This window comes from Schistocerca gregaria, chromosome 1 (genome assembly GCF_023897955.1).
Source record: "Schistocerca gregaria isolate iqSchGreg1 chromosome 1, iqSchGreg1.2, whole genome shotgun sequence".
Lineage (NCBI taxonomy): Eukaryota > Metazoa > Arthropoda > Insecta > Orthoptera > Acrididae > Schistocerca > Schistocerca gregaria.
In genome coordinates, this window is record NC_064920.1 from 129,026,677 (window position 1) to 129,051,577 (window position 24,901).

Below are 24,901 nucleotides of genomic sequence, written 5' to 3' on the forward strand. Positions count from 1 at the left end.
AGTGCTAGGTAAGGCTTCTCGATTCGATTGTAATTGTCTTTAATTGTATGTTTATTTGCACTTCAAGCGTTTTTCTTCATGTAGTGTCGCAATTCTATTCCCTACATGATTTTACAATGAAAAGAGCATACTTAAATGCATATCGCATTTTCTGTTTTTCCACTTTTCTTTCCAATTATCAGTTATTCCCTATTATTTCCCCTACCTTCTTTTGTGAACAAAGGGACACCGGGACATTTCTCTAATCGGAATAGTTAGCCACTCATGCAGTATAAGCAGTTGGACAACTCGCATGTGATTGTATCTGTGCATTCTGAATCTAATGACTGAATCTTGATTAGAGAGATAACGCTTCGAACATAGAAAAACCCGTATAGATAAATATTATTTTCTTCCGTGAAACTGAAGGTAGCGAGATTTCGAAAGAAACGCTTAGTTCATTGCAACTGACATTATAGAAAATCTCAAAAATTTCGAGCAGCTGACACTAATGTTGGCCAGCCTGGTACACTCTGCTTGGTACAGTCACTGTGGCGTTGTGATGACAGTTGTGTCATGTGAAATATTAATGATGGGTGACGCATAGATTTGTTTGTGTTGTTTGCACAGTAGCCTGTGATGTTCTTACATGTGATTCTGTGAGTGTTTACTATTACTTTATGACGTGCAGTTGAAATTCTCTGTTAAGAATGGCGCAATTAAATATTTTAAACAGCGTTATAAACTGCAATACTTCTGTGCTGAACATTGATGAAGCATGCCTCGTCGTGAATTCTGCAGCGGAGAACAACATTCAGCTTTGGGCTCAATCTGAAGAATGTGTTTCGGTAAGATAAAAGTATTAAACAACATTACTTCACATATACAGCTCTTGAACGACAGAAAACCGTTTGAGTTCAATTACAAAATTGTTCGCTGCATGCTGTGGATGCCACATTGTACCTTTATTAAACTGTTGCCGAGTCATCACCATCTCGTAAATACTGCTATGAAGGACAAAAGTGGCAATTGCGCAGTGAAAGACAAACGGTCTTTTGTTTACTATTTGACAAAACAAACACAAACGAATATTTATCTTATGCAGCACAAGAAAACAAAAGTGTCAGGTTCTAACTATCACTGTTATAATTTCGAAGTACCTTACCCACTCAAGAAAAACGAAAGATTAAAAGAATAATGTTATTTCAGTTCAAGTATAGCTAACTGTCAGCTATCCAGAAATACAATACTGTAAATATGCTATTATTTGATGCTTAAAAAAATGTGCTCCTAGAACTTAAAATTATCGAAGAATCAAATAGCTCAAATTCCTCAATTCAGATTAAAACTTTTGGGATACTGGTATAGGAGAGAACTTATTAAACTTGCACAGAAGATTGTAATATAAATAATTGTAAAATAGAGACAAACTAATTGTGACATGGTTACAGATGTTTTTATCAACCCAAAGGTTGCTCTCTACACCAAAGTGCCTTACTGGACATGGCTCTATTGGGGGTAGTATATCTCACCTTCCTCGTACCTTTAAACTGACTTATTCACCCTGTTATAGGGATATTTCCAGTTTAATGTGGATTCCAGGACACTGTGCAATTCGCCAGTTTCCACATAACAACCACTGCTAGCAGTGAAAAAAAGTAGTAACTGACTGATTAAAATTCTACAGAGATCGAATTCATGACCCTCAGATTTGTAGTTTGGCACAAAATCACTGTTACCCTGAGACTGACTGGAAATAGTTGTCCATCAATAAGAGAGATATTCTGTTTATGTTGGTAGTTGAGAAGACAATTGATGTTAAAGGATTCCTATTCAGTTATATATTCCTGTGGATTATAAACAAGATCTCTGCCAGAGAATTGTCCACTCATGACAAAATATTGTTGTACCTACATGAGATGTAGAAGGAGGCACGAGCATGTAAACTTTATTAGGTAATGAAAAATGCTGCTTTGTCCAGTTAGGTATTTGAATATTGATGGCTTCACTTCTTTTATATCATTTGTTTACATTAGCCAGTAGTGTGGTTGGTATTACAAGGCTGGGTGAGAACGGGTTGTTAAGTCAGCCATCCTACATGTTTTGTGTGTATCACCAATCAGTGTTCTCTTCAATACCTATCTCATTAGATTTGATATTTGTTTCCTGTATGATGTGTCGGGGTTTCTAATACAAAATTTAATCTGTCATTTAACACTACTGAACTGTAAGTCAGGTTGAGACTGCAAAAAAGAATCTTCTAAGAACTAGCACACAAGCATCAAATGGTTCAAATGGCTCTGAGCACTATGGGACTTAACAGCTTAGGTCATCAGTCCCCTAGAACTTAGAACTATTTAAACCTAACTAACCTAAGGACATCACACACATCCATGCATGAAGCAGGATTCGAACCTGCGACCGTAGAAGTCGCGCGGTTCCGGACTGACGCGCCTAGAACCGCTCGGCCACTGTGGCCGGCTACACAAGCATCAGTTTCACATTTGTGACAGTCGAGGAGATCAACCACGGAAGATTCCGTATGCAGTCCTGACATTTGCATTATGTGGTTGTTAATAGCCATAAGGAAAATATTTTGTCGACTCACACAGAGGAGAAAAAAATATGGATTGCTGCTCTCTAAGCCAAATTGCATGCAGTATTCTGAGTCACTTTGCTTCCTTCTTGACTAAATGTATGATGGATAAGGCAGAGATTGTTGTTGGTTGTGATGATGGTGGTGTGGTCTTCAGTACAAAGACTACTTTGATACATCTCTCAGTGGTAATCTGTCCAATTTTAAACCTCACTTCATAACTACCACCACCTACATTCATTTGAACTTGCTTACTGTGTTCAAGCCTTGTTCCTGCTCTGCAGTTTGCACCACCACACTCTTCCGTGCATTACCAAACTCTGTATATCTTGATGCCTTAGGGTGTGCCCCATTATTCAGTCACTTTTTTTAGTCATGTTGTGCCGTAAATTTCCCTTTTCCCCATTCCGGTTCAGTATCTCATCATTTGTTTTTCGATATACCCGTCTAATCTTCTTCATTTATCTGTAGCACCACATTTCAAAAGCTTCTATCTTCTACTTGCCTGAATTGTCCATTGTCTGCATTTCTCTTCCATATGATGGTGCACTCCAGACAAATGCCTTCAGGAAAGACTTCCTAATACTTAAATGTACATTAGATGTTAACAAATTCCTGGTTTGCAGAAGTGCTTTTCGTGCTATTGTCAGTCTGCATTTTATATCTGACTGCTTTAGCTATCATCAGTTACTTTGCTGTCAAAATAGCAAAACTCGTCTATTACTTTTTGTGTCTCATTTCCTAATCCAATTCCCTCACAATCACCCAACTTACTTCTGCTACATGTCATTATTCTTGTTTTAATTTTATTGTTCTTCATCTTACTATCTCTCTTCAGGGCACTGTCTGTTCCATTCAAGTGCCCTCCCAAGTTCGTCACCATCTCTAACTCTGACTGACTCTACAATTTGATGATAGGTTACTGAAGTTGAAAGAGGAGTAAAATGAAATTATGTGGGATATAAGTAGGGTTATCAGAAGTGACCCTAAGAATTAAGGCCAATAGAATTAAAGTTGGGCCCCCTTTTTTATTGGAGAGGGACAGAGCATGGAGGAAATTTACTTGTTTATTAAAAAACAAGGAATTTAAAAATAGTACTACAGATATTGAAGAAAGTTCAAATCAACTAGCAAGTCGTTTGTTAACAATAAACAACAGTTTCTATGTAAATCACTCAGGTCTGCTCCAATAAGTTTTCTGATAGGGAAGTAGAAGAGTTGAAGAAACAAATAAATGGCAGAAAATACCATTATTTAATGATGATGTAGAATTTTTGTTCTATAATAGGATTAATACTGATGACCAGCTCTTCAGTGAGAAAAATCAGTTGTGTTATCAGAACTGACAGGGGTCATTAGTAGAGTGTACAGCAACATGCAGGCTATGTTCTCAACATATTTTCACAGATGAAACCACACTGAAAATGGTCATGACCGGTACTAAATAAGACTATAAATGGAACTGACTACATTTTGTCAAAAAATAAAGAAATTACATGTGATGTGGCAGTCCTGTGCCACTGCAGAACTTTAGTTGATTATAGCACAGAAATGTGCGTAGTGAAAATAGATACGAAGCTGGGAGCACCCTAACTTTGCAGACAGGAAATTTCAAATTATTTTTATGGGAATTTATTTAGCAAGATTGAGATATGCAAGATATGTATGATAGCATATTCATGATCCCATACACACTTATATGAAAGGGGCTATTATTTATTGGAAGTAGCAAAATTTATTACAGGAAAACAGAACAACAAAAATGTCAACTAAGAAACGTATGTATTGAAGAGGGCAATAGTTTAAAGGGAAAAATAATGGGAAATTGGTAAAATGTGCTGGATAACCAAATTGTCTTTGAGGGAATGTGAGAATACAAAACAAAAATTTGGCAAAACAAACATATGAAAACTTGTGTTGCCTTGACAGAATATATTAACAGTTAACACTTATGTTTATGCCTGGTGGTGGGGATCTATAAAACTAATGCCTAATAAACCTTAAACGAAGTCCACAATTTAAATAAACGACAACTAACAGTACAATCAAATATGAAAACATGTCTTGGCTGAAATAATAACAACAACAACAACAACAACAACAACAACACACACACACACACACACACACACACACACACACACACACACCACGAACTACCGAACCAATCCACAAAATCATAAAAAGACAACTCCAACATGAATTTTGATACCCACATCTCAGAGAAAATTTTTACTTAAACAAACACACTACACTTCTTACACTGAAGAAAAACAAGAACATAAAAACATACTTACCATCCATATTCTGGTGATAAAGAAATCACTCACACACACTAAAACGAAAAACAAAATAACAATTACTGAACCAGGAATCTCCAAATATTGTCATACTGATGCCACCACATGGACTCATCCATGGTGTGAGAAGCAGTGTCTTCATTCATGAAGCCATATAACTAGAGAAATTTAATTGTAACAGCCATATTGTTGCCCATACCAGCAACTAACAAACAAGTAGTAGATTTTGCGTCTGATCTGTACCCAGTATCAAACAAAAACACAAAAATTAAATCTCAGATCATTAACAGTACAACAATCTAACAGTTCCTAAAGTAATAGCCAATTACTAATGACATCAAAGAAACTCGCTGACAGGCCAACAGAAACAAACTCCCCAAACACCAAATAGCACACAGAGTTAAGCTCACTACTGTACTAACATAGCTCACAAACAATTTAGTAACACAAACATCCCTGGATAGAGTGTGCAACCACTTGCTCCACCTCGCCATCTGCAAACACAATCCATTTCAAAGATGCCATGCCACAATAATGTCACACAACACAGTTACATCACAGGTCATTGCCCATGTTTGGTACCACAGTTTTTATTTGACTCCAACAGATTGTCATGGAGTTTGTGTCCCTGTATGCCGGAAAATTTTAATAAGACACAGCATTTTTCCATTGTTAACAAAGCGTGCAACTAAAAGTTAATTTTATTAGCTAATTAAGTGTTATAAAGAAAATATGGCACTGTATAGTCTGCAACAAATATATTGGATATGGTACACTTGCTGCAATGACTGGCTAATAGTACAGTATGACAAAAATCTTGATTGCTGCCATAATCTTCGAATACTGGCAATATTATCTTGACGCAGTCTTTCCTCACTGTTTCACAGATCCCATTATGAAGCAGAGCTTTCAAGGATGCAAAATGAGTCAGGTTATACATTAACAGCAGAGCAGTCACAGCAGGCAAATTTTTTAAAGTATGCTAACGACAAATGGTGACTAGTGCTAACCCAATCACAGTTATAGGCATAGGAAGTACTTCTAGATTACTATATACTGTGAGAAAAGCATGTACCTGAAAAATAACCAGTGTCACTTTTTATATCTAATACTGCATATTAAGTATTTGTGTAACTGTACTGATTTCAGACACCACTGAGGGCTATGTACAGTACCTAATGGAAAAATTTACCATCCTACTTTGTCCAACTGTTCCGCTATAAGCAGTTACATGTGCATTGCCGTCGCATCATCCGTGATAGCACGAAGTTGAGCTGCGACTTCTGTATTAGCTCTTTTAACACCTTCACTCCCTCCTCAGAAGTTTGGAGTTGAATTACAGAGTTATCTGACACACCTAGTTTCTCCTTGATCTCTGGTCTCACTGTTCTGTTGGGTCAACACTTTGCTGAGTTTTAGACCTCTTCAAATTACCCACCAGCCTTTTCTGCTGAAGAAACGTGCAGCGGAAGTGCGACCTCTTGTTTTCTCCTCTGAAAATAGCGAAAGCGGGAACTCCAACACACACTCTCTTCTTCTGGCTCTTCTGCCCCAGAACTGGATGGTGTCCTCATCCAAATGTTGATGCATTTATCATACCATAGTGTGCGCTACCTCCTTCGCCTTTATAATCGAATTTGGACTGACAGTACTTTTCCCAGAAGACGGCGGGAAGCAATCGTCGTTCCTGTTCCCAAACCTGGAAAGTACAAACATCCCTCTAGCTATCGCCCCATATCTGTCACAAGTAGTGTATGTAAGGTCTTGGAGCGTATGGTGAATTGTCGTTTAGCCTGGTGGCTGGAGTCCCGAAGCCTTTTAACACCTGCTCAATGCCGTTTCCGAAAGCATTGTTCTGCAGTTGACCATCTTGTTGTTCTCTGCATTTATTTTATGAACAATTTTCTCAGGAAACGCCAAACAGTAGCAATATTTTTTGATCTGGAGAGAGCATACGATACCTGTTGGAGGACAGGCATCCTTGGGGCTTTCGAGTCGGCTACCCCCTCCCCCCCCCTTTTTTTTGTACATTTAAAGTGCTGATTAACACAACTCTCTCCCATATTTTCTCCCAAGAAAATGGGGTGCCCCAGGCCTCCGAACTAAGTGTTGTCCTGTTTGCCATCACCATAAATCCAATTATAGATTGTCTCCTTCCCAATGTCTCGGGCTCCCTCTTTGTCGACGATTTTGCGATCTATTACAGCTCTCAATGGACCAGCCTTCTTGAGCAACGTCTTCAAGGATGTCTCGATCACCTCCGCTCTTGGAGCATCGAAACCGGCTTTCGATTTTTTTCCAGTAAGACAACCTCTTTAAATTTTTGGCGTTGTTCAGAGTTTCCTCTGCCTTCTCTACATCTAGGCCTTGTTAACCTTCCATTCGTGGACATAATTAAATTCATGGGACTTATGCTTTACAAAAAACTGTGCTGGTCCTCCCACGTTTCCTGTCTTCTTGCTCGCTGTCTGCAATCCATCAACACCCTCTGTGTTCCTCCTGGGGAGCAGACTGAGAGATTCTTCTCTCCCTATATCGCGCCTTAGCGCACTCAAAATTGGACTATGGAAGCATAGTTTACTCCTCTGCACGGCCGTCTATACTTCGGCGTCTTAACTCTGTTCACCACTGTGGATTGCATTTAGTATCTGGAGCTTTTTACACCAGCCACATGGAAAGCCTTTATGCTGAGACTGCTGAACTTCTGCTGTCCAATTGGCGAGCTGTCCTCCTGAGCCGTTACACTAGCCATCTGCCTTCGATGCCTGCTAATCTGGCCCATGACATTTTTTTCAATGCCTCTTTGGATTTAGGGTATGCAGGCCGCCCTTCCTCTCTACTACCACCGGGAGTCCACTTCCATCAACTGCTATGTCCTCTTTCCTTCCACTTTCCTAAAACTCTCTTAACAACTCATATACAACCGCTCGCTCACCGATAGATCTGTACCTACAGATTGGAAAATTGCGCAGGTCGCACCAGTGTTTAAGAAGGGTAGTAGGAGTAATCCATCTAACTACAGATCTATATCATTGATGTTGGTTTGCAGTAGGGTTTTGGAGCATATACTGTATTCAAACATTATGAATCACCTCGAAGGAAACGATCTATTGATACATGATCAGCATGGTTTCAGAAAACATCGCTCTTGTGCAACGCAGCTAGCTCTTTATTCGCATGAAGTAATGGCCGCTATCGACAGGGGATCTCAAGTTGATTCCGTATTTCTAGATTTCCGGAAAGCTTTTGACACCGTTCCTCACAAGTGACTTCTAATCAAGCTGCGGGCCTATGGGGTATCGTCTCAGTTGTGCGACTGGATTCGTGATTTCCTGTCGGGAAGGTCACAGTTCGTAGTAATAGACGGCAAATGATCGACTAAAACTGAAGTGATATCAGGTGATCCCCAGGGAAGCGTCCTGGGACCTCTGCTGTTGCTGGTCTATATAAATGACCTGGGTGACAATCTGAGCAGTTCTCTTAGGTTGTTCGCAGATGATGCTGTAATTTACCATCTAGTAAGGTCATCCGAAGACCAGTATCAGTTGCAAAGCGATTTAGAAAAGATTGCTGTATGGTGTGGCAGGTGGCAGTTGACACTAAATAACGAAAAGTGTGAGGTGATCCACATGAGTTCCAAAAGAAATCTGTTGGAATTCGATTACTCGATAAATAGTACAATTCTCAAGGCTGTCAATTCAACTAAGTACCTGGGTGTTAAAATTATGAACAACTTCAGTTGGAAAGACCACATAGATAATATTGTGGGGAAGGCGAGCCAAAGGTTGCGTTTCATTGGCAGGACACTTATAAGATGCAACAAGTCCACTAAAGAGACAGCTTACACTACACTCGTTCGTCCTCTGTTAGAAAATTGCTGCGCGGTGTGTGATCCTTACCAGGTGGGATTGACGGAGGACATCGAATGGGTGCAAAAAATCGCAGCTTATTTCGTATTACCACGTAATAGGGGAGAGAGTGTGGCAGATATGATACGCGAATTAGGATGGAAGCCATTACAGCAAAGACGTTTTTCGTCGCAGCGAGATCTTTTTACGAAATTTCAGTCACCAACTTTCTCTTCCGAATGCGAAAATGTTTTGTTGAGCCCAACCTACATAGGTAAGAATGATCATAAAAATAAAATATGAGAAATCAGAGCTCAAACAGAAAGGTTTAGGTGTTCGTTTTTCCCGCACGCTGTTAGGGAGTGGAATGGTAGAGAGAGAGTATCATTGTGGTTCGATGAACCCTCTGCCAAGCACTTAAATGTGAATTGCAGAGTAGTCATGTAGATGTACAGCACCACCTTGGTTCCAGCCCCGGACCTGCCTTCTCCATGACCTTTGTCAGGTTCCCAAGGATGGTACCCCTTTCTCTTGTTTATCATCGGGCATTGGGTGTTGAGAGTGCCTGTATTGTTGGCAACACCCCTAATAGATTTCAGCTTTCCGACCAGTGTTCGAATTTTACTGCGGAGCTTTACGCTGCTCTCCAGGGTGTCCAATACATCCGTCGCCATCAGCAGATACAGTATATCATATGCTCAGATTCACTCAGCTCTCTTCTCAGCCTCCAAGCTCTTTACCGTGTCCACCCTCTGGTCCACCAGATTTAGGACTGCCTCCACATGGGGGGCATCTCTGTCTCATTCTTCTGGATCCCAGGTCACGTTGGTATCCGTGGAAATGAGGCGGCCGATGTAGCGGCCAAGGCTGCAGTCTCTCTTCCTCAGCCTTCTGTTAATATGGTTCCCTTCACCGATCTACAGAGTATTTTATGTTGTTGTGTTGCTTTTTTATGGCATGCGCATTGGTCTACACTTCCCGATAATAAATTGTGGGGCATGAAAGCTCTTCTCTGTGCTTGGACCTCTTCCTCATGAACTCGTCATCGGGAGGAGGTAATTTTAACTAGACTCCAATAGGGCACTGTTGTTTTAGCCATCGACATCTTTTAAGTGGCGATCTGCCCCCACTTTGTCCCCACTGCTCTCAACTGTGGACGGTGAGACACCTTTTACTTTAGTGCCCCTATTTTACTCTGCTACACGCCTGTTTACAGCTGTCACCTGATATATCTTCCATTTTAGCAGATGACACGCACTCAGCCGATCACCTTCTCCAGTTTATCAGTGTCAGTGAGATGACGTCGGTCATATGTAGCTCTTTTTGGGGAAAACAACCCCCCCCCCCCCCCCCCTCCTTCTATAGCGGTTTTCTAAGCTCTCCCTTTCTGTCTCCCACTTTTTGAGTTTTGCTCCCATTGGTAGCAGTTTTGCACCCTAAAACCATAAGAAAAAGGTACTAAGTATTTAAAGTGCTTGAATGGTTCCTTATCTCGGTACTAGACCCCTTCCATCTCCTCCCACTACTAAATTTTTTGTTGTACTTACATTTATTCTAAGCCCACTTTGTTCAAGTCCATCCAGTAACTACTTTATCATAAATTTGACATACCCTCTACTTTGAGCTATAGTACTTATCATTGGCAAATTATGAGTTGAGAGTTTCATGCTGGAGAGGAATACCCATGTCTCCAATTGGCTGATTCCACTGTTCCAATATATAATGCATAGTCTATGTATTTTAAACAGAGTTAGCAACATGTTGTAGCCCTGCCTTTGTCCTGTCAGTGTTTGAATGGGTCTTTAAACTTTCCCCATGCACTTCTTCTGAAGTCACAAATATTGTATGTGCTTCGTGACCCTTAGAATATATCCTCTCACTTATTTTTCTAAGGGTAAAAATATGATCCATGCAAGATTGCCCAGCTGTGAAACCTGCTTGGTCCCTTAACATCTTTCCCCTTGATCTCATTTCCCAACCAGTTTTTTAGTACAGTGTTAAAACGTCTGCTGATAGATGCCATAGTACTAATTCCCTATAATTGCTTGGGTGCTTCTTGTTTCCTTTTTTGTAGGTAGCACATATGTGTGATACACGCCACTCTCTTGAAAATAATCAGTTTTTAAAATATAATTAATTGAGTAGAAAAGAATGTACTCACCAAGCAGCAGCAGGAGAACACATATATAAACAGTATTACAGTTTGCAAACTTTCGAAGCCAGTGGCTCCTTCTGGCAGAAGAGTTGGAAGGGAAGGAAGAGGGGGAAGGAAAAGACTGCCGAAGTTCAAGAAAAGAGGTAGAGCTAGGAAGTCACCCAGAAAATCCTGGTCATTGTGACTTTTGCGATGTTTACCCGTTTCCTAAACCTCATCAGTTCTTTTCCTTCAACGCTTTTATTCTCTGACCAGAGGGCGGTGGTTTCCTTGCCACCGGATTTGCCCTCTATTTTGCAAGACGACGCAGCGACTGTGGTTAAGGTTTTACGGTTTTGTGTCCTGTCCAATCTGTTGCCTCGGATTTTAGGGAGAAGGTTTTAATGTGCTGCTGGGTGACTGGCTCACCCAGTTTTTAGGTAAGAGGTCCGCCAGTCACGATTACCTCCTTCTTTCACCTCGGTATCTATTCTCTTTTCCTTGTGTTTCCTTTCCTTTTTTAGTGTGTTTCTTCTCCTCTTGTTTTGCCTCTGTATGTGCGCATTTGGAACTGCGTTAGGCCTGTGTCTTTTAGCCGTTCTCCTTGTTCGGCGTCCGTCTTCGTCCCTTCACCGCCTGTGTTCCTGTTTCTATGCGCTTGGGCGCTGATGACCACACTGTTTAGCGCCCGTAAACCTCAAACACACACACACACACACACACTCTTCTTTCCCCTTCAATTTTTCTCCCAGAAAACTGGCTCTGAAAATTTGCAAACTGTAATACCTTTTGTAAGTGTGTTCTCCTACTGCTGCTGCTGCTTCGTGAATAGATTCTTTACCTACCCAATTACTTATATTTACTCCACTCTGTTGACATTTCCTCTCCTGATTGAAGAATATACTTATAAGTCTCAGCATTTGAGGCAGTCTATATTTTCAGAATTCTGTCAGAACTCCTGCCAGTGCATTTGCCCTTCCATTTCTTGCTTTTTTCAATACCTCTTTTACTCCTTTAATATAGTCTCTGTATTACTTAGCTTACTGCTTTTGTTATAGACTTCTATCACCTGGTTCCTTTTTCTTTCTACCAGAAGTTCTTCATAGTGTATTTTCCACTGTCCAAGAAATATAGATCATTTTGTAGGTGTGGGACTGCTAGCCATTTTGATCTTCCACACCTCTGCTGATGTCCTACATCCAAGCAAATGCTCTATTACCCCGCATACTCTTTCCATTGCCTCTTCCTTACACTTTATTGTTGGTTTTGTAGCTCTAAACATTGTACCTATCCAAGTCCTCTTCATAAAATGTATTTGCAACTGTGAATCATAACAACCATCAGCTGTGGAATGGTATGATGACAATGAAAATTAGTGCTGGACCGAGACGAGAATCCGGATTTTCCGCTTATTGCAAGCGGACACCTTATCATTTGGCTATCCATGCATGACTCATGGCGAGACGCAAACTTTCATGTGTCATCAACCATGTGTCCACAACCTGGACTTGTACATCCATTATGTATATTCCTGTACAGGTCATGCATGCATTTCCATAGGAACTGTGCATCATAATCAGAATAACACAGGCACTACAATATCGTATTCCAAGTCCTCTTTATTCCCTGAAGTTCACCATTTGTGACATAGTTTCTTCTTTTCCTCAGTCACCTTCAATAACTCCATGGTCATCATTCCATCCTTACTCTTTTTCCCTTTCTCTTTCTGAAGCTGCTCCCCTGGCCTCCTTAACAGACTGTTTGAGGAAACATTATACACTGGTGTCCAAAACAAAAATTATGTAAGTTTGCATTTATTTTGCCACTAAACAGTATAAACAGGTGATAGCAAAGTAGAAACAATGTAAAGAATACAAAATGTAAACAACTGCAATATGCATAATGGTAGACAAAAATGTTCTTAATTTTTTTCAGCTTATTGGATTTGCACACACATTTCGACAACTGGTTAATATGCTCAGTATGGGGTGTGACCATCTCGGGCAGCAGTTCAGGCTTGATGACAATGGGGCATGCTGTGAATGGTGTCATTGGTCTCTTGTTGAGGCAGGAATGCCCATTCGTCATGTAGAGCTGCTCGCAGTCTTGAAGAGTGGTTGGTGGATGCTGATGTGATGCAAACAGTCTCCGTAGTGCATCCCAGACATTCTCTGTTGGATTCAAATTGGGAGAATGAGCAGGCCAAGCTATGCGTGCGGTATCTTCCATTTTCAAGAAAAATCAACCACCCGTACAGCATTATCGTCCATCAAAACGAAGTCTGGGCCCACGGCTTCTCTCAACATCTGCAAATGAGGTCCCAAGATCTTGTCACAATACATGACAGCAGTTGAAACTTGCTGTTCACCTGTACAATTTCTTGAAGATCGGTTTGGCGATCCCTGCCCATATAATTAGGGATCCTTCTCAATATCGGTCTCTTTTTCACAATGTTTGGGTTTTGAAATCTTTTTCCACATTCCCTCCATATGCGAGTCCATTGAGAATCACTATCCAGACTAAATTGGGATTCATCTGTGAACACGGCCTTGGTTCACTGTTTGACCACGCAGGTGGCATGTTGATGACTTCACACTATACATTCCCTTCTGTGAAAATGCCTCAGAAGTAGACATACAGCAGGTCTCCAATAATAAAAAAGGCTACTCTGCTGAAGCCTTCTGCACACCATTTGCATTGATACAACACGTCCAGTTGATGTTGCGAGCTCACATGACAGTTGCCGTTGCAGTACTAAGGCGTTACTGTTGTGGCCTTACAGCCAAATAATGGTCATCTCTTCTGAAGTGACATGTGGTCGGCTCTGCTTTGGTCTTCGGAATACAGTTTTGGTTTGTATACACTGTCATCACATACAAGAAACAACAAAACGATTCGCACTAAGCCCTTGGGCCACATCAGTTTGTGAGTGTCCTGCTTCCTTTCTTTCTGTGGTCCTCCACTGCAGAGAGTCTTGTACGCATCTTCTCAGTCCTATACTGCACCATGTGTGACTGTACACAGTGATTGTGGATGCGGGGCTACCCAGCAAACACTACTTTGTTTCATAGGTGCCCTGATGTCACCATTGGCATGGCTGTCTGTTGACTGGAATGTCATCATCCAGGCAGAAAACAATTGTACAGAAATCTGTTTGACAGTTTGTATGATTATATCGTGAATTAGATGCAAGTTAGGGAAATAGTAGTTTGTTGCTTTAATTTTGGACACCAGTTTTGTTATTGATGCTTCAGTCCTCCACTACTGTATCCAGTTTGTGATTTAATCTTTGCTGATACATACTTTTCACACTTTTTTCTTGTAATAGATGTGTCATAATTTGGCGTCCTCTGGGGTTGTACTTCCAACCTCATTAACCTTCTTTGCCTGTTTTGTCTTGATCTTAATTGACAAAGCAGTTTTTTAAGTAATAATCAGAGACATGCTGTTCCTGTTTCTGGCCTTATATCTTGTACTTAAATCTCTCATGGTCTTTGCACTATTACACTGCCTGTAACTAATTTGTGGTTCCTTGATGACTTAACACAGATGTATTTATGAATTCCTTTGCACTGAAATTGACCATTTCTGTACCTTACAGGAGTTAATAAATCTCATACTGTTGTTATTCCCTACATCTTCTCCCTACAGACCATGAATGTCCTCAAGTAATCTTTTTCCAATTTGTCCATTTAAGTCTACCATCATTAAGAATTCACGTCTATCTGGATATTCATCGACCACTTCTTGTAAGTCATTGAAAAAGTCTTTTTTTTCTTCTTCTCAGGGGCAACTTAATTAAGCCAATACACCCCCCCCCCATTAATTCCAGTTTTATTCGATGAATTTTTATTTTTACACTTATTATTCTTTCATTCACTTTCTTCTAGTTAATTATTCATTGTTTGCACTTTATTCTTGTAAGAACTACTGCCAATGATTTTGCTCTTTTAGTTTTTTCCTCTCCACTCCAATACAGAATATAGTCTCAAATCACTTCTTTTCAACATCTTTTCCTTTTTACATAATATTTGATAAAGTGAACATCCACAAGTGAGGAACATATTTGTAGAATAAAAGTCCGCTTTAGTTGCCAATAATTTCTTAATTTATTCTATGGTCAGTTTTGTGGCATAAAGCTTCAGCTTCAGGTGCCACCAAATAATTTTGGGAACATAAGTATGTATTGATTAAGTCGGTCAGTCATGGGGCTCACACCAATGTCAAACAAATGCCTGATAGTCTGGACAGCATGACATGGAAGTGAGTAGTGCCTGCGCTAGTCACTTCTGCATTGTGCTGTCCAGGTGGTCACTGTGGTTATTGGTCCTCTGCTCCCTTGTGTCTTTTTGACTTAGGTGTGATTCCCAATGACTCAGTTGCCACACATTTATGTTCCCATAATTATTTAGTGGCTTTATGCTTTGAAACCAGCTGAATAAAATACCTTTCTTTTTTTCTCTGTCATTACCAGGATATCAATTTTTAGTACTTCCATATATTCTCAAGTATTCTTTCCAATCCATGTTAATTCCACATTCCACAAATCAGAACCGTTGTTCTTAATCAGAGTCAATGCCTTTTGATTCATCCAGTTTCCTTTCATTTTCTTTGGGAAACCGGTTTTAACCTAGATGACCTGGATTTTTTTTTTTCTAGCAGTGGACTCTCCAAGGGCTTCTACTTTTGGGTCACCTCCCCCACCCCACCACCCTATGTTACTATGTCAAGAAAGGAGAGCTTGGGATTGGATAAAGAAAAGATGGAACAGTGTGACACACTCTGTGTCAGGCCCCTCTGATAGAAGCCTGTCCAGCATAGGAAACCATGTCTGGTATGACACATTTGTAGGATTTGTCAACCTGAAAAAAACATTTGATAGTGTAAAATGGCGCAAGATGTTTGAGATTCTGAGAAAAGTAGGGATGAGGTATAGGGAAAGATGAGTAATATATAATATGTACAAGAACCAGGAGGTGACAGTAAGAGTGGGAGACCAAGAACGAAGGGCTCGGGTTAAAAATGTATAAGACTGGGATGCAGTCTTTTACCTGTACTGTTTAATCTACACATTGAAGAAGCAATGATGAAAATCAAAGATTGATTCAAGTGTGAGATTAAAATTCATGGTCAAAGGATATCAATGATAAGATTCACTGATGACATATCTATCCTTAATAGAAGTGAAGAAGACTTACAGGATCAGTTAAGTGGAGTGAAGAGAGTAATGGTTACAGAATATTGATTGAGAATAAACTGAAGAAAGGCGAATGCAGTGAGAAGTAGCAGAAACAAGTACAGCGAGAAACTTAGCATAAGAATTGGGGATCACAAAGTAGACGAAGTCAAAGAATTGTGCTATTTAAGAAGCAAAATAACTCATGATGGATGGTTCAAAGAGGACATAAAAAATAGACTAGCACTGGCAAAAATCACATTCCTGATAAGAGGACTATACTAGTATCGCATGTAGACTTTAATGTGCGGAAAAAGTTTCTGAGAGTGTGTGTTTGGAGAAGAACATTGCATGGTAGTGAAAGATAGACTGTTTGCTGTTAAGACGCCAGGAAATGACTTCCATTGTATTATAGGAATCTTTAGAACACAAAAACTGTAGGTGAAGACAGAGATTGGATTGCATCCAGCAAATAATTGTGGCTATAGGTAGAAAGTGTTTCTCTGAGATGAAACGGCTAGCATAGGAGGGGAACTCGGGGCAGGGGAGCACATCAAATCTGTCAGAAGACAGTTGAAGGGGGGGACCATACTTGTATGATCAGCACAAACATAGTTTCTGAAAAGTCCTCCAAAGTTCCCAGTACATCAATTGTGTGGACCAAAGAGAGGAGTGTTCCAAATGCTGAATCTTGTGCCATTCCAATGTTTAAAGTTTCCCTACTCTGAATTTAATCTTATCTCTGTCACATTATTACATCATTTGCTGATGTGACCCTCTGTTTTCTGTTGTTAAGGTTTTGCTCTATCCATGCAAGGAGGAGACTTCTAATACATTATCATTTAGTTTCCCCAGCAGAATTTTATGATATAACAGTCAAAGGTCATGGAAAGATCACAGAAGGGCTAACAGAGCAATTTGTGTTTGTTTCGTTCTATTGGAAATGAATTTGTGAGACTGCACATTATATTCTCAGTCGACAAGTCTTTACAGAACCCAAACAGTGCTATTGTTAAAAGGCTATACTCAGAAAGATTGTTCAGCATTCTGTTGGAAACTACTTTCTCAAAATTTTTGAGAACAGAGAAAAAATTGAGATTGGTCTGTAATTAAGTCAGTTGCTTGTCTCCACTTTTGTATATTGGTGTTACTACTACTTACTTCAGTCTCCCAATAAATAGACCTTGACTCTTGGAAATTAGTTGTGTATGTAACTTCTTACTGTAAACATTGAGATTTAGATATGCTGTGTAATGGACGATGCTTCAGTCACACCTCTGTATGATTGCCCCAGTCTGTTGATCAACACCTGTAGGCCTACATTTACACTTTCAATGGAACGTTTCATCCAGGGCATGTAATATCACTCAAAGAATGGCAGAGTCTTCGCATTTGTGTGAGGACCTATCCATTGTGTGTCTGATGTCATCCTCAAATTGAAAGTCTACAGATTTTTTACTTGTTCAACTTTAAGTACCATTTCATTTTGGCTTCATAGAATGAACATTAGCTCTCTTCTTTTATAAATATGTATTACATTTTTTTAATGTGGTCTAATCCTTGTGAATTTCCTCACTGAAGATGAGTGGAACAAAATTTATATCTGTCTGTTGCCCACAGATAAGGAAAGACAGTCACCCATGAAACAGTCCCAAGTGCCTTCTGTCATGTCCACAATGCTTGCAAAATATTTGTTTTGCGATGTTTCCTGGCAGACACACTGATGTCCATCTTAAGAAGCAAGTTATCTGATTTATAGGGAAATTCTCGTCATTAGCAAGCAGTGATTGAGTTTTGATTCTGCATAATAAATTAATTTTTTTCTATCAGTGCACTGTTGTTAACATTGGTGTGCTTTTAAAACTTCATACATACCAGTAGCACTTCCTGTTGAACTGTCGTCATATGTGTGGATCAAATTGCTTCCAGTGTTCCTTGCACCGGAAGCCATTTCATTGTGGCTTGTTGATTGGACTACTGCCATGATATTTTAAGTTCAACACAAAGCAAGGTGGCATATTGGTTAAGACACTGGACTTCCACTAAGGAGGAACAGAGTGAAATTTTTGTCCAGCCATCATGAGCTAGATTTTCCATTGTTGCCCTAAATTATGTATTGCAAACACTGGGGTGATTCCTTAAAAGAACAATGGCCATTTTCTTTTCTTTCCTTGTTCAACTGAGACAAAACTGCATCTCTAATGACCTCAGCACCAGTGAGATGTTAAACTCTGATCTCTCCTTTTTACTTCAGGAATCTCATCTATGAGGGTCACTACAAAAGAAATGCACACTATTTTTTTTAAAGCCATCTTTTGTTCTACATATTTGAAAGTTTTACAGTGTGTAGATACATCCTTAGGAACGATATTTTCATTTCTCCACATAATTTCTATCCCTTTCAACTGTCTTACGCCATCTTGGACCAGCGTCTGTATACACACACATTAAATTCTGGACCAACCTGTTGGGGCCAATGTTTGGCAGAGTGCACTAGGGAGTCATCATCTTCAAACCTTCTTCCGCGTATAGAGTCCCTCAGTTTCCCAAAGGGATGATAGTCACATGGAGCCAGGTCAGGACTGTAAGGCGGGTGTTTCAGTGTTGTCCATCCGAGTTTTGTGATTGCTTCCATGGTTTTTTGACTGACATGTTGCCGTGCATTGTCATGCAACATCAAAACATCCTGCTTTTGCCGACGTGGTCGAACGTGATCAGTCGAGCTTGAAGTTTCTTCAGTGTCGTCACATATGCATCAGAATTTATGGTGGTTCCACTTGGCATGATGTCCACAAGCAATAGTCCTTTGGAGTCGAAAAACACCGTAGCCATAACTTTTCCAGCAGAAGGTGTTGTTTTGAATTTTTTTTTTCTTGGGGAATTTGCATGATGCCACTCCATTGATTGCCTCTTCGTCTCTGGTGAAAAACGATGGAGCCATGTCTCATCACCTGTCACAGTTCTTCCAATAAATTCAACTCCACCATTCTCGTACTGATCCAAAAGTTTGCTGCTTACCATTTTTCTTGTTTCTTTGTGAGCCACTGTCAACATCCTGGGAACCTACCTAGCACAAAACTTTTTTAACGCCAACACTTTCAGTATTCTGCAAACACTTCCTTCCCCTATCCCAACATAGCGTGACAGTTCGTTCACTGTGATGCATCTGTCAGCAGTCACCAATTCGTTAACTCTCTGCACATTGTCTGGAGTGTGTGCAGTACGAGGCCTTCCGCTGCGAGGACAATCCTCAATATTGCTGTGCCCGCTTTCATCACATATTCTGCTTGCCCAGCGACTAACTGTACTGCGATCAACAGCAGCATCTCCATACACCTTTTTCAACCTCTTCTGGATGATTCCCACTGTCTCATTTTCACAGCGTTGCTTCTGATGAGCGTCAAGTGTAGCAGCCACCATGAAGACATGCTGTGATGGCGCCACTCACAGGAACAGGTTGAACTAAGTTTGAAAATAAGTGGGAAGGATGTATCTACACACTGTAGAACTTTCACACATGCAGAATGAAAACTGTATTTTTACAAAAAGAGTGTGCATTTCCTTTGGAGTGACCCTCGTAGGATGTAATGATTATGATGTGCCTGAAAAGGTGTATAATTCTCACTGGTATTTTTGAAAGGAAGATGGACTCATTGTGAAAAAGTAGTTGTTTTGGTATTAACATCTTCAGACAACATTTATTGTTGATTTCTGTATGTGTTTTGATTTCCACTTTTCAGTACTTCATGCATTTGTACAGTGTCTCTAAATAATGTTTTTTCATAGGACACCAATTACGGAATAGTATGAAATTATTCTTACCGCCATGAAGACAGTGACAAGTAAGTAGATTAAATGAGATTCAGTTTTCGTTCCATAGACCCAAAAAATGAGAAGATTCTTTTGGGTGTGGAACATGTCAGAAAGTATAACATGAAAAACATAAAACATTTGACTATAATACTCACTACTGTGGTCAATTGTCAGGAAATTGTCAAAATAGGTGAATACAATACAGTAAAATGGAACAGCTTATATTTACAGAATTAATATGCTGTCAGAATGAAACATTGTTATGCACTATTAATAAATTTATCATACGCAAAATACCTAATCTTGGCTGTTGTGACCAAGTGCTGTCGAAACTGAAACCTGACAGACATTTTTATTTAAGCTGGCCTAACAGTCTTTGTTACGATATTCATTCATACAGTAGAAGTAGTTGCTTATTAAAAAGTCTTTCAAACTCTGTTTAAACTGTTCTTTTTCTGAAACAAAGTGTTTCACTTATAGTGAAATAGACTTACTTCTTTGAGCAGCTGAGCTGTATAGCCAGTCTGTGCCATCTTATTGTCTATCTGGATATTTTACATTCAGAGTGTGACCAAGTCCATTGAAGTCTGTTTAACAACTTGCCATGCATTACACTAAAGTCTCACAAATATGGCCCTCAGTAGTCCAGCCTCTCAGTAATCCGGCACACATACAGCCTCTATAGTCATTCAACCAGAAAAGATGCCTACAGTAATGAAATTTCGTCTGCAACAGTGTTCAACATTCCTGTACACTTTGAAATTGTGGCTTTCCTTACAGGTCATTGTCATGGCTTCTAAGGGAAACACATTATGCTAGACCTCAAGCACAAACTCAGAATTAAATATAAACTCAACTGAGATTGTTCGCAGGAAACCATTGTTGCTGGCAACGGTGTTGGATGAGCAACTATTTATGACCAAACTTCAGCATAAAAGAGGTAATCATAACCTCACAGGAAAGCTATGATGAAGCTCATGAAGAAGAGGACATAGGAGGAAAGAACATGAGGATATCTCAAACTGCTGGTGCTGAAGTTAGAGACGTCTTCCTGGAGGACATTGACCAACAATCAGAAACATGGCAGTAACTATGAAATGCTCTTAAAGCCCATTGTGTGATGAAGCACACTACCATCACGTATCATCATGGTGACAACTAAAACACGTTTAATAGAGAATGACAGGTGATACTAATATGCATGTACACACTCAAGGACTAAGTTTTCTGTAAAAATGGATGTATCTTTTGATTTGATAAAGTACAATCCCTATGTGTTTATACTAAATTTTAGACACACTCAACAATCTGGCACTTCCGCTAATCCGGCACCCCTGTGTGCGAAGATTGGCCTATTTAGCAAGAGTCTAGTGTATTTTTAAAACTGATCAAGAGGCATAGGTAAACTGTTAAATACTGAATAATTTGTCTTGTTTTCTAAAGCATCATTTGTGCACCATATTGTGTTTGCGCTAATCATGGTATGTATACCACCTACTACACGCAGATCGACATTAACCTTCTCGTTTATACAAGTGCAGAACATCCACATGCAAAAATGAAATCCTCTGGAATGTTGTTTATTTCACCCCTTCACAACCCAGTGTTAAACCACTACCTACTCTCTTACTGAGACTCTGGTTCCTGCTGCTATGGTAAAGTCTTGCTAAACAAATAGCTTACCTGTCTTGTTATAGCATTATGCTTTTTATCTATTGTTTGATAAGCAAATATTAATGTGTATTGCATAGTTCATTTATAATTTTATCATGCAACTGAATGTATACTTTTCTATAGTCAAACAAATGGTGATGCTGAACTCGCAAGGTCTCTAAAATTTAATTAATCCTTACTGCATTTAAGAATATCTTAGAAATGTAAAAGAAATCATACTTATGTTCTTTTCTTTTCAGTGTGACTATCAGCCTTGGTACACAGTTGGGGCTTTAGAAAATGCTTCATTTACAGTGAAAACAACATTTCCACTTTTATTGCGTTACTCTTTCAATGCCTCCAAATGGTGCTTGTAAGTACAAATATTTCTGCCATACCAGTATTTTTCTCCATGTAGGAGATTGCTGACTGTCTTAATTTGAATGGTCTGGATGCAACTATTGCAGGAGGAACGTCACATTCAAAGAGTATGGTGTATATGGGTGGAATATATCTGATGATGCTTGCAGTGACTTATACATTATAAAGAAGCCTGACTCACAGTTTCTTCGTATGTATATATGATACAAATGATTCAGTAGTGTGAAATATTTTCATATTTGCAGCATAACTGTTTGTCTAAGTATGTTATGTAAAGTTATTATATTATGTTTCTATCCTCTTTCATAATTTTTATTTTCATAGTTTTTATTCAGTCATGGTTCAGTTATTTTTATTTCTTACAGCACTCATTGTGGCTGTCTGTTTGCTGCTGCTTCTTAGTATAATATCTTACGCATTTGCTACAGTTGTGGAATCAGGATGGTTTACAAACCTATGGAGGAGGAATCTCTCCTTCACAGAGCTAGAAAATGTTAGTATGAAAACTATTTATCAATTATTTGTGTACATTTTTACTTTATGAGTAGCATTGTAATTCTAGAAAAATGATGTTTTAGAAAAAAAAGTGAAAGGTATTAAACACATTATCATCTTTTTGTTTGCTGCTGACATTGGAGGTATATGTGCTACATCCTGAAAAGTTCAAATGCTGTGTGTAATGAAACAGTTTCCTTCATTGGAAACTGTGTTTGCATTTAGAATCAAAGAACTATTTTTGTCTTGCTCATATATATGATAGCCTGATTAATCAAGATATTGGTGTAAAAGGACCACATCTTTTCCTTTCATTTGTGTCTTTAATGACAGCTTCCTATATGTAAACTACAACACTGCTTCAAAAATTTCTGTGAACCTGTACAATGGAGGAATATTAAATGATAATGTCCTATGTGAAATTAATTTCATTCCCAAGTCCCTGTATCATCTCTCTTCTCATTCAAAATTCGTGAATTGTTCTTATGTGTTATTTATTTCCTTCTCTTCTATTTGTCAGCACACTGTTTGTTGTGTGATTTTTGCCAATACATTCATTTAAATAACTATTCATTTTCACCATATTTTACCCCACTGAAGTGTTTGACATTTCGTTAGAGCTGTATTTTGCCCCTGTTGTAGTGTATTAAACTATTGCACTCCTGTTGTGTATGTTGTAATGCACCCATGCATCCTGCCAGACATTTCCGAGTAGGAAATGGAAAGACAAGATAGAATGTGAAGTTGTTGAAGTCATATTTGCTTATTTACTGATAGCTAAAGTGTTGATTCACTAAATCTTGATCTAGATGTACTAAAAACCACTTACTAATGTGTTAGGCATAGATGGTGTCAGTTAGCACAATTAGTCAGTTTCAGCTAGGTCGTATTGTAGACGTGCTGGATGTTGGCTAATCCTTCGGAGATAGTATTTTACTTCCAGCATTTCAAGCCAAACTGAGGTAATGTGTGGAGAGGGAAAGATTATAATGATGTAGCAAAGATTAGTAACTTCTGTGTGATCTTCTTTCACATGTCTAATGCTCTTTGAAACAATTTTTCATTCCTTACATTACTATACCCTACAAGTAAACAGCTGTCTATTTTGTTTGAAAATTAATGTTTAATCCCATTTACGGGCTTGTAAGCAGCCACTTACCATATTTACAATGTTGTTCAACAGTCTTCTGCTTGTTATGGTTCCTTTCCTTGACTGACTGTGTGTGTGTGTGTGTGTGTGTGTGTGTGTTTTGCAAGCCTCATTTGCTCCTGCTTAACTGTCACTCCCCCAGTTCCTTAAGTGTTTCTTATAAGCACACTGCAGAAAAGAACTTACCAAGACCAGAAGACATTACGCTAGTACTATGGAACACCACCCCTGGCCTTCAAAATGTTTTCAACTTGGTAAGGAAGAGGGTTGTCAAGTTTCTTTAGATATGTCATTTTTCAGTTGAAGTCACTCATTTATAATTATGCCCTGTAGAGCTAGGAAATTGCTGAGATATTGATTGCTATATTTCACTTGCTGTTCCAAATAGAGCCAGATTTTTTTAAATTATATTAAGGTTGGTTGATTTAGTGAGTAAGTCAAGATGCAGCAGGATGCTTAAGTGTTCATCGAACCAGGAACATGTGCTTGCACACCTATGAACACACATTTTGTCATTTTGGAAGATGGGTGTGTCAACAAATACTCATGGTGGAGATGTTGAAGAAAGGGCAACTTCTTGTGGCTGAGAAAATACACATTCACAGTGACCTAAATGACTGGGAGCGGGTCATAGAACAAAAACATTTCCAAAGCATCTCAGAATCACCTTCAGTCTTGAACTACATCCACACATTGTGAGTTAATTGTCTCATTGGGCCATCAGTACAATCAGTGTCTTACATAATTTAAAAACAGGACAAATTGATGGCTTTTCAGGCCACACCTCGTGCTTCCACTCACTCACTGCCCAGTTTTTGTGTTGTGTGGCCCATTGAAGACTTGTAACTGTATGTGTAGCTTTCAGCAATGGTCTGACTCCCTGTACATAGCCCTTCATTCACTGCAGTAGCAATTCTTGTTGAGTTTGAACTGTGACTAATACACCATTCTTATAGACATGCTGGACAATTCACATTGATATGCCAACAAATCAGTTAATTTCATTCACATTGTGGCCATGGGCACATTCAAACACAGTAGCTCCTTTCTATCATTCTGTCACATCTCCACAGTTATCAATCTTAATGTTTTGATTCCATGTAATTGATTGTCATGTACACACGCTTTTCACTGTCAAGATGTATGCTGGTGTTGTAGTGGTGAGAGTCACGTGACCAACTGAGCGAGGTGGCACAGTTGTTAGCACACTGCCTAACAAGGGCATGACCGACTTCCTTCCCCATCGTTCCCTAATCCGATGGGACCAATGACTTAGCTATTTGGTCCCCTCCCTGAAAACCAACCACCCAACCAATCAACCAGCCAAGTTACATGACCACCTCCTACCAGTCCTGCACCATCTGCTGTGCTCCAGA

General features: G+C 39.4%; 1 protein-coding gene across 1 annotated transcript in view; it reads left to right on the forward strand.

The window, feature by feature from the left end:
* The first annotated feature begins 233 nt into the window (after nucleotides 1-233).
* Nucleotides 234-24,901, forward strand: part of LOC126334812 (heparan-alpha-glucosaminide N-acetyltransferase-like) — a 92,978-nt gene continuing 68,310 nt past the window's right edge. Inside the window, exons 1-4 of the mRNA XM_049997453.1 lie at nucleotides 234-827; nucleotides 21,760-21,872; nucleotides 21,967-22,070; nucleotides 22,246-22,373. Coding sequence (XP_049853410.1) covers nucleotides 690-827; nucleotides 21,760-21,872; nucleotides 21,967-22,070; nucleotides 22,246-22,373 — 483 coding nt within the window. The 5' untranslated portion in view covers nucleotides 234-689. The remainder of the gene's footprint in view (nucleotides 828-21,759; nucleotides 21,873-21,966; nucleotides 22,071-22,245; nucleotides 22,374-24,901) is intronic.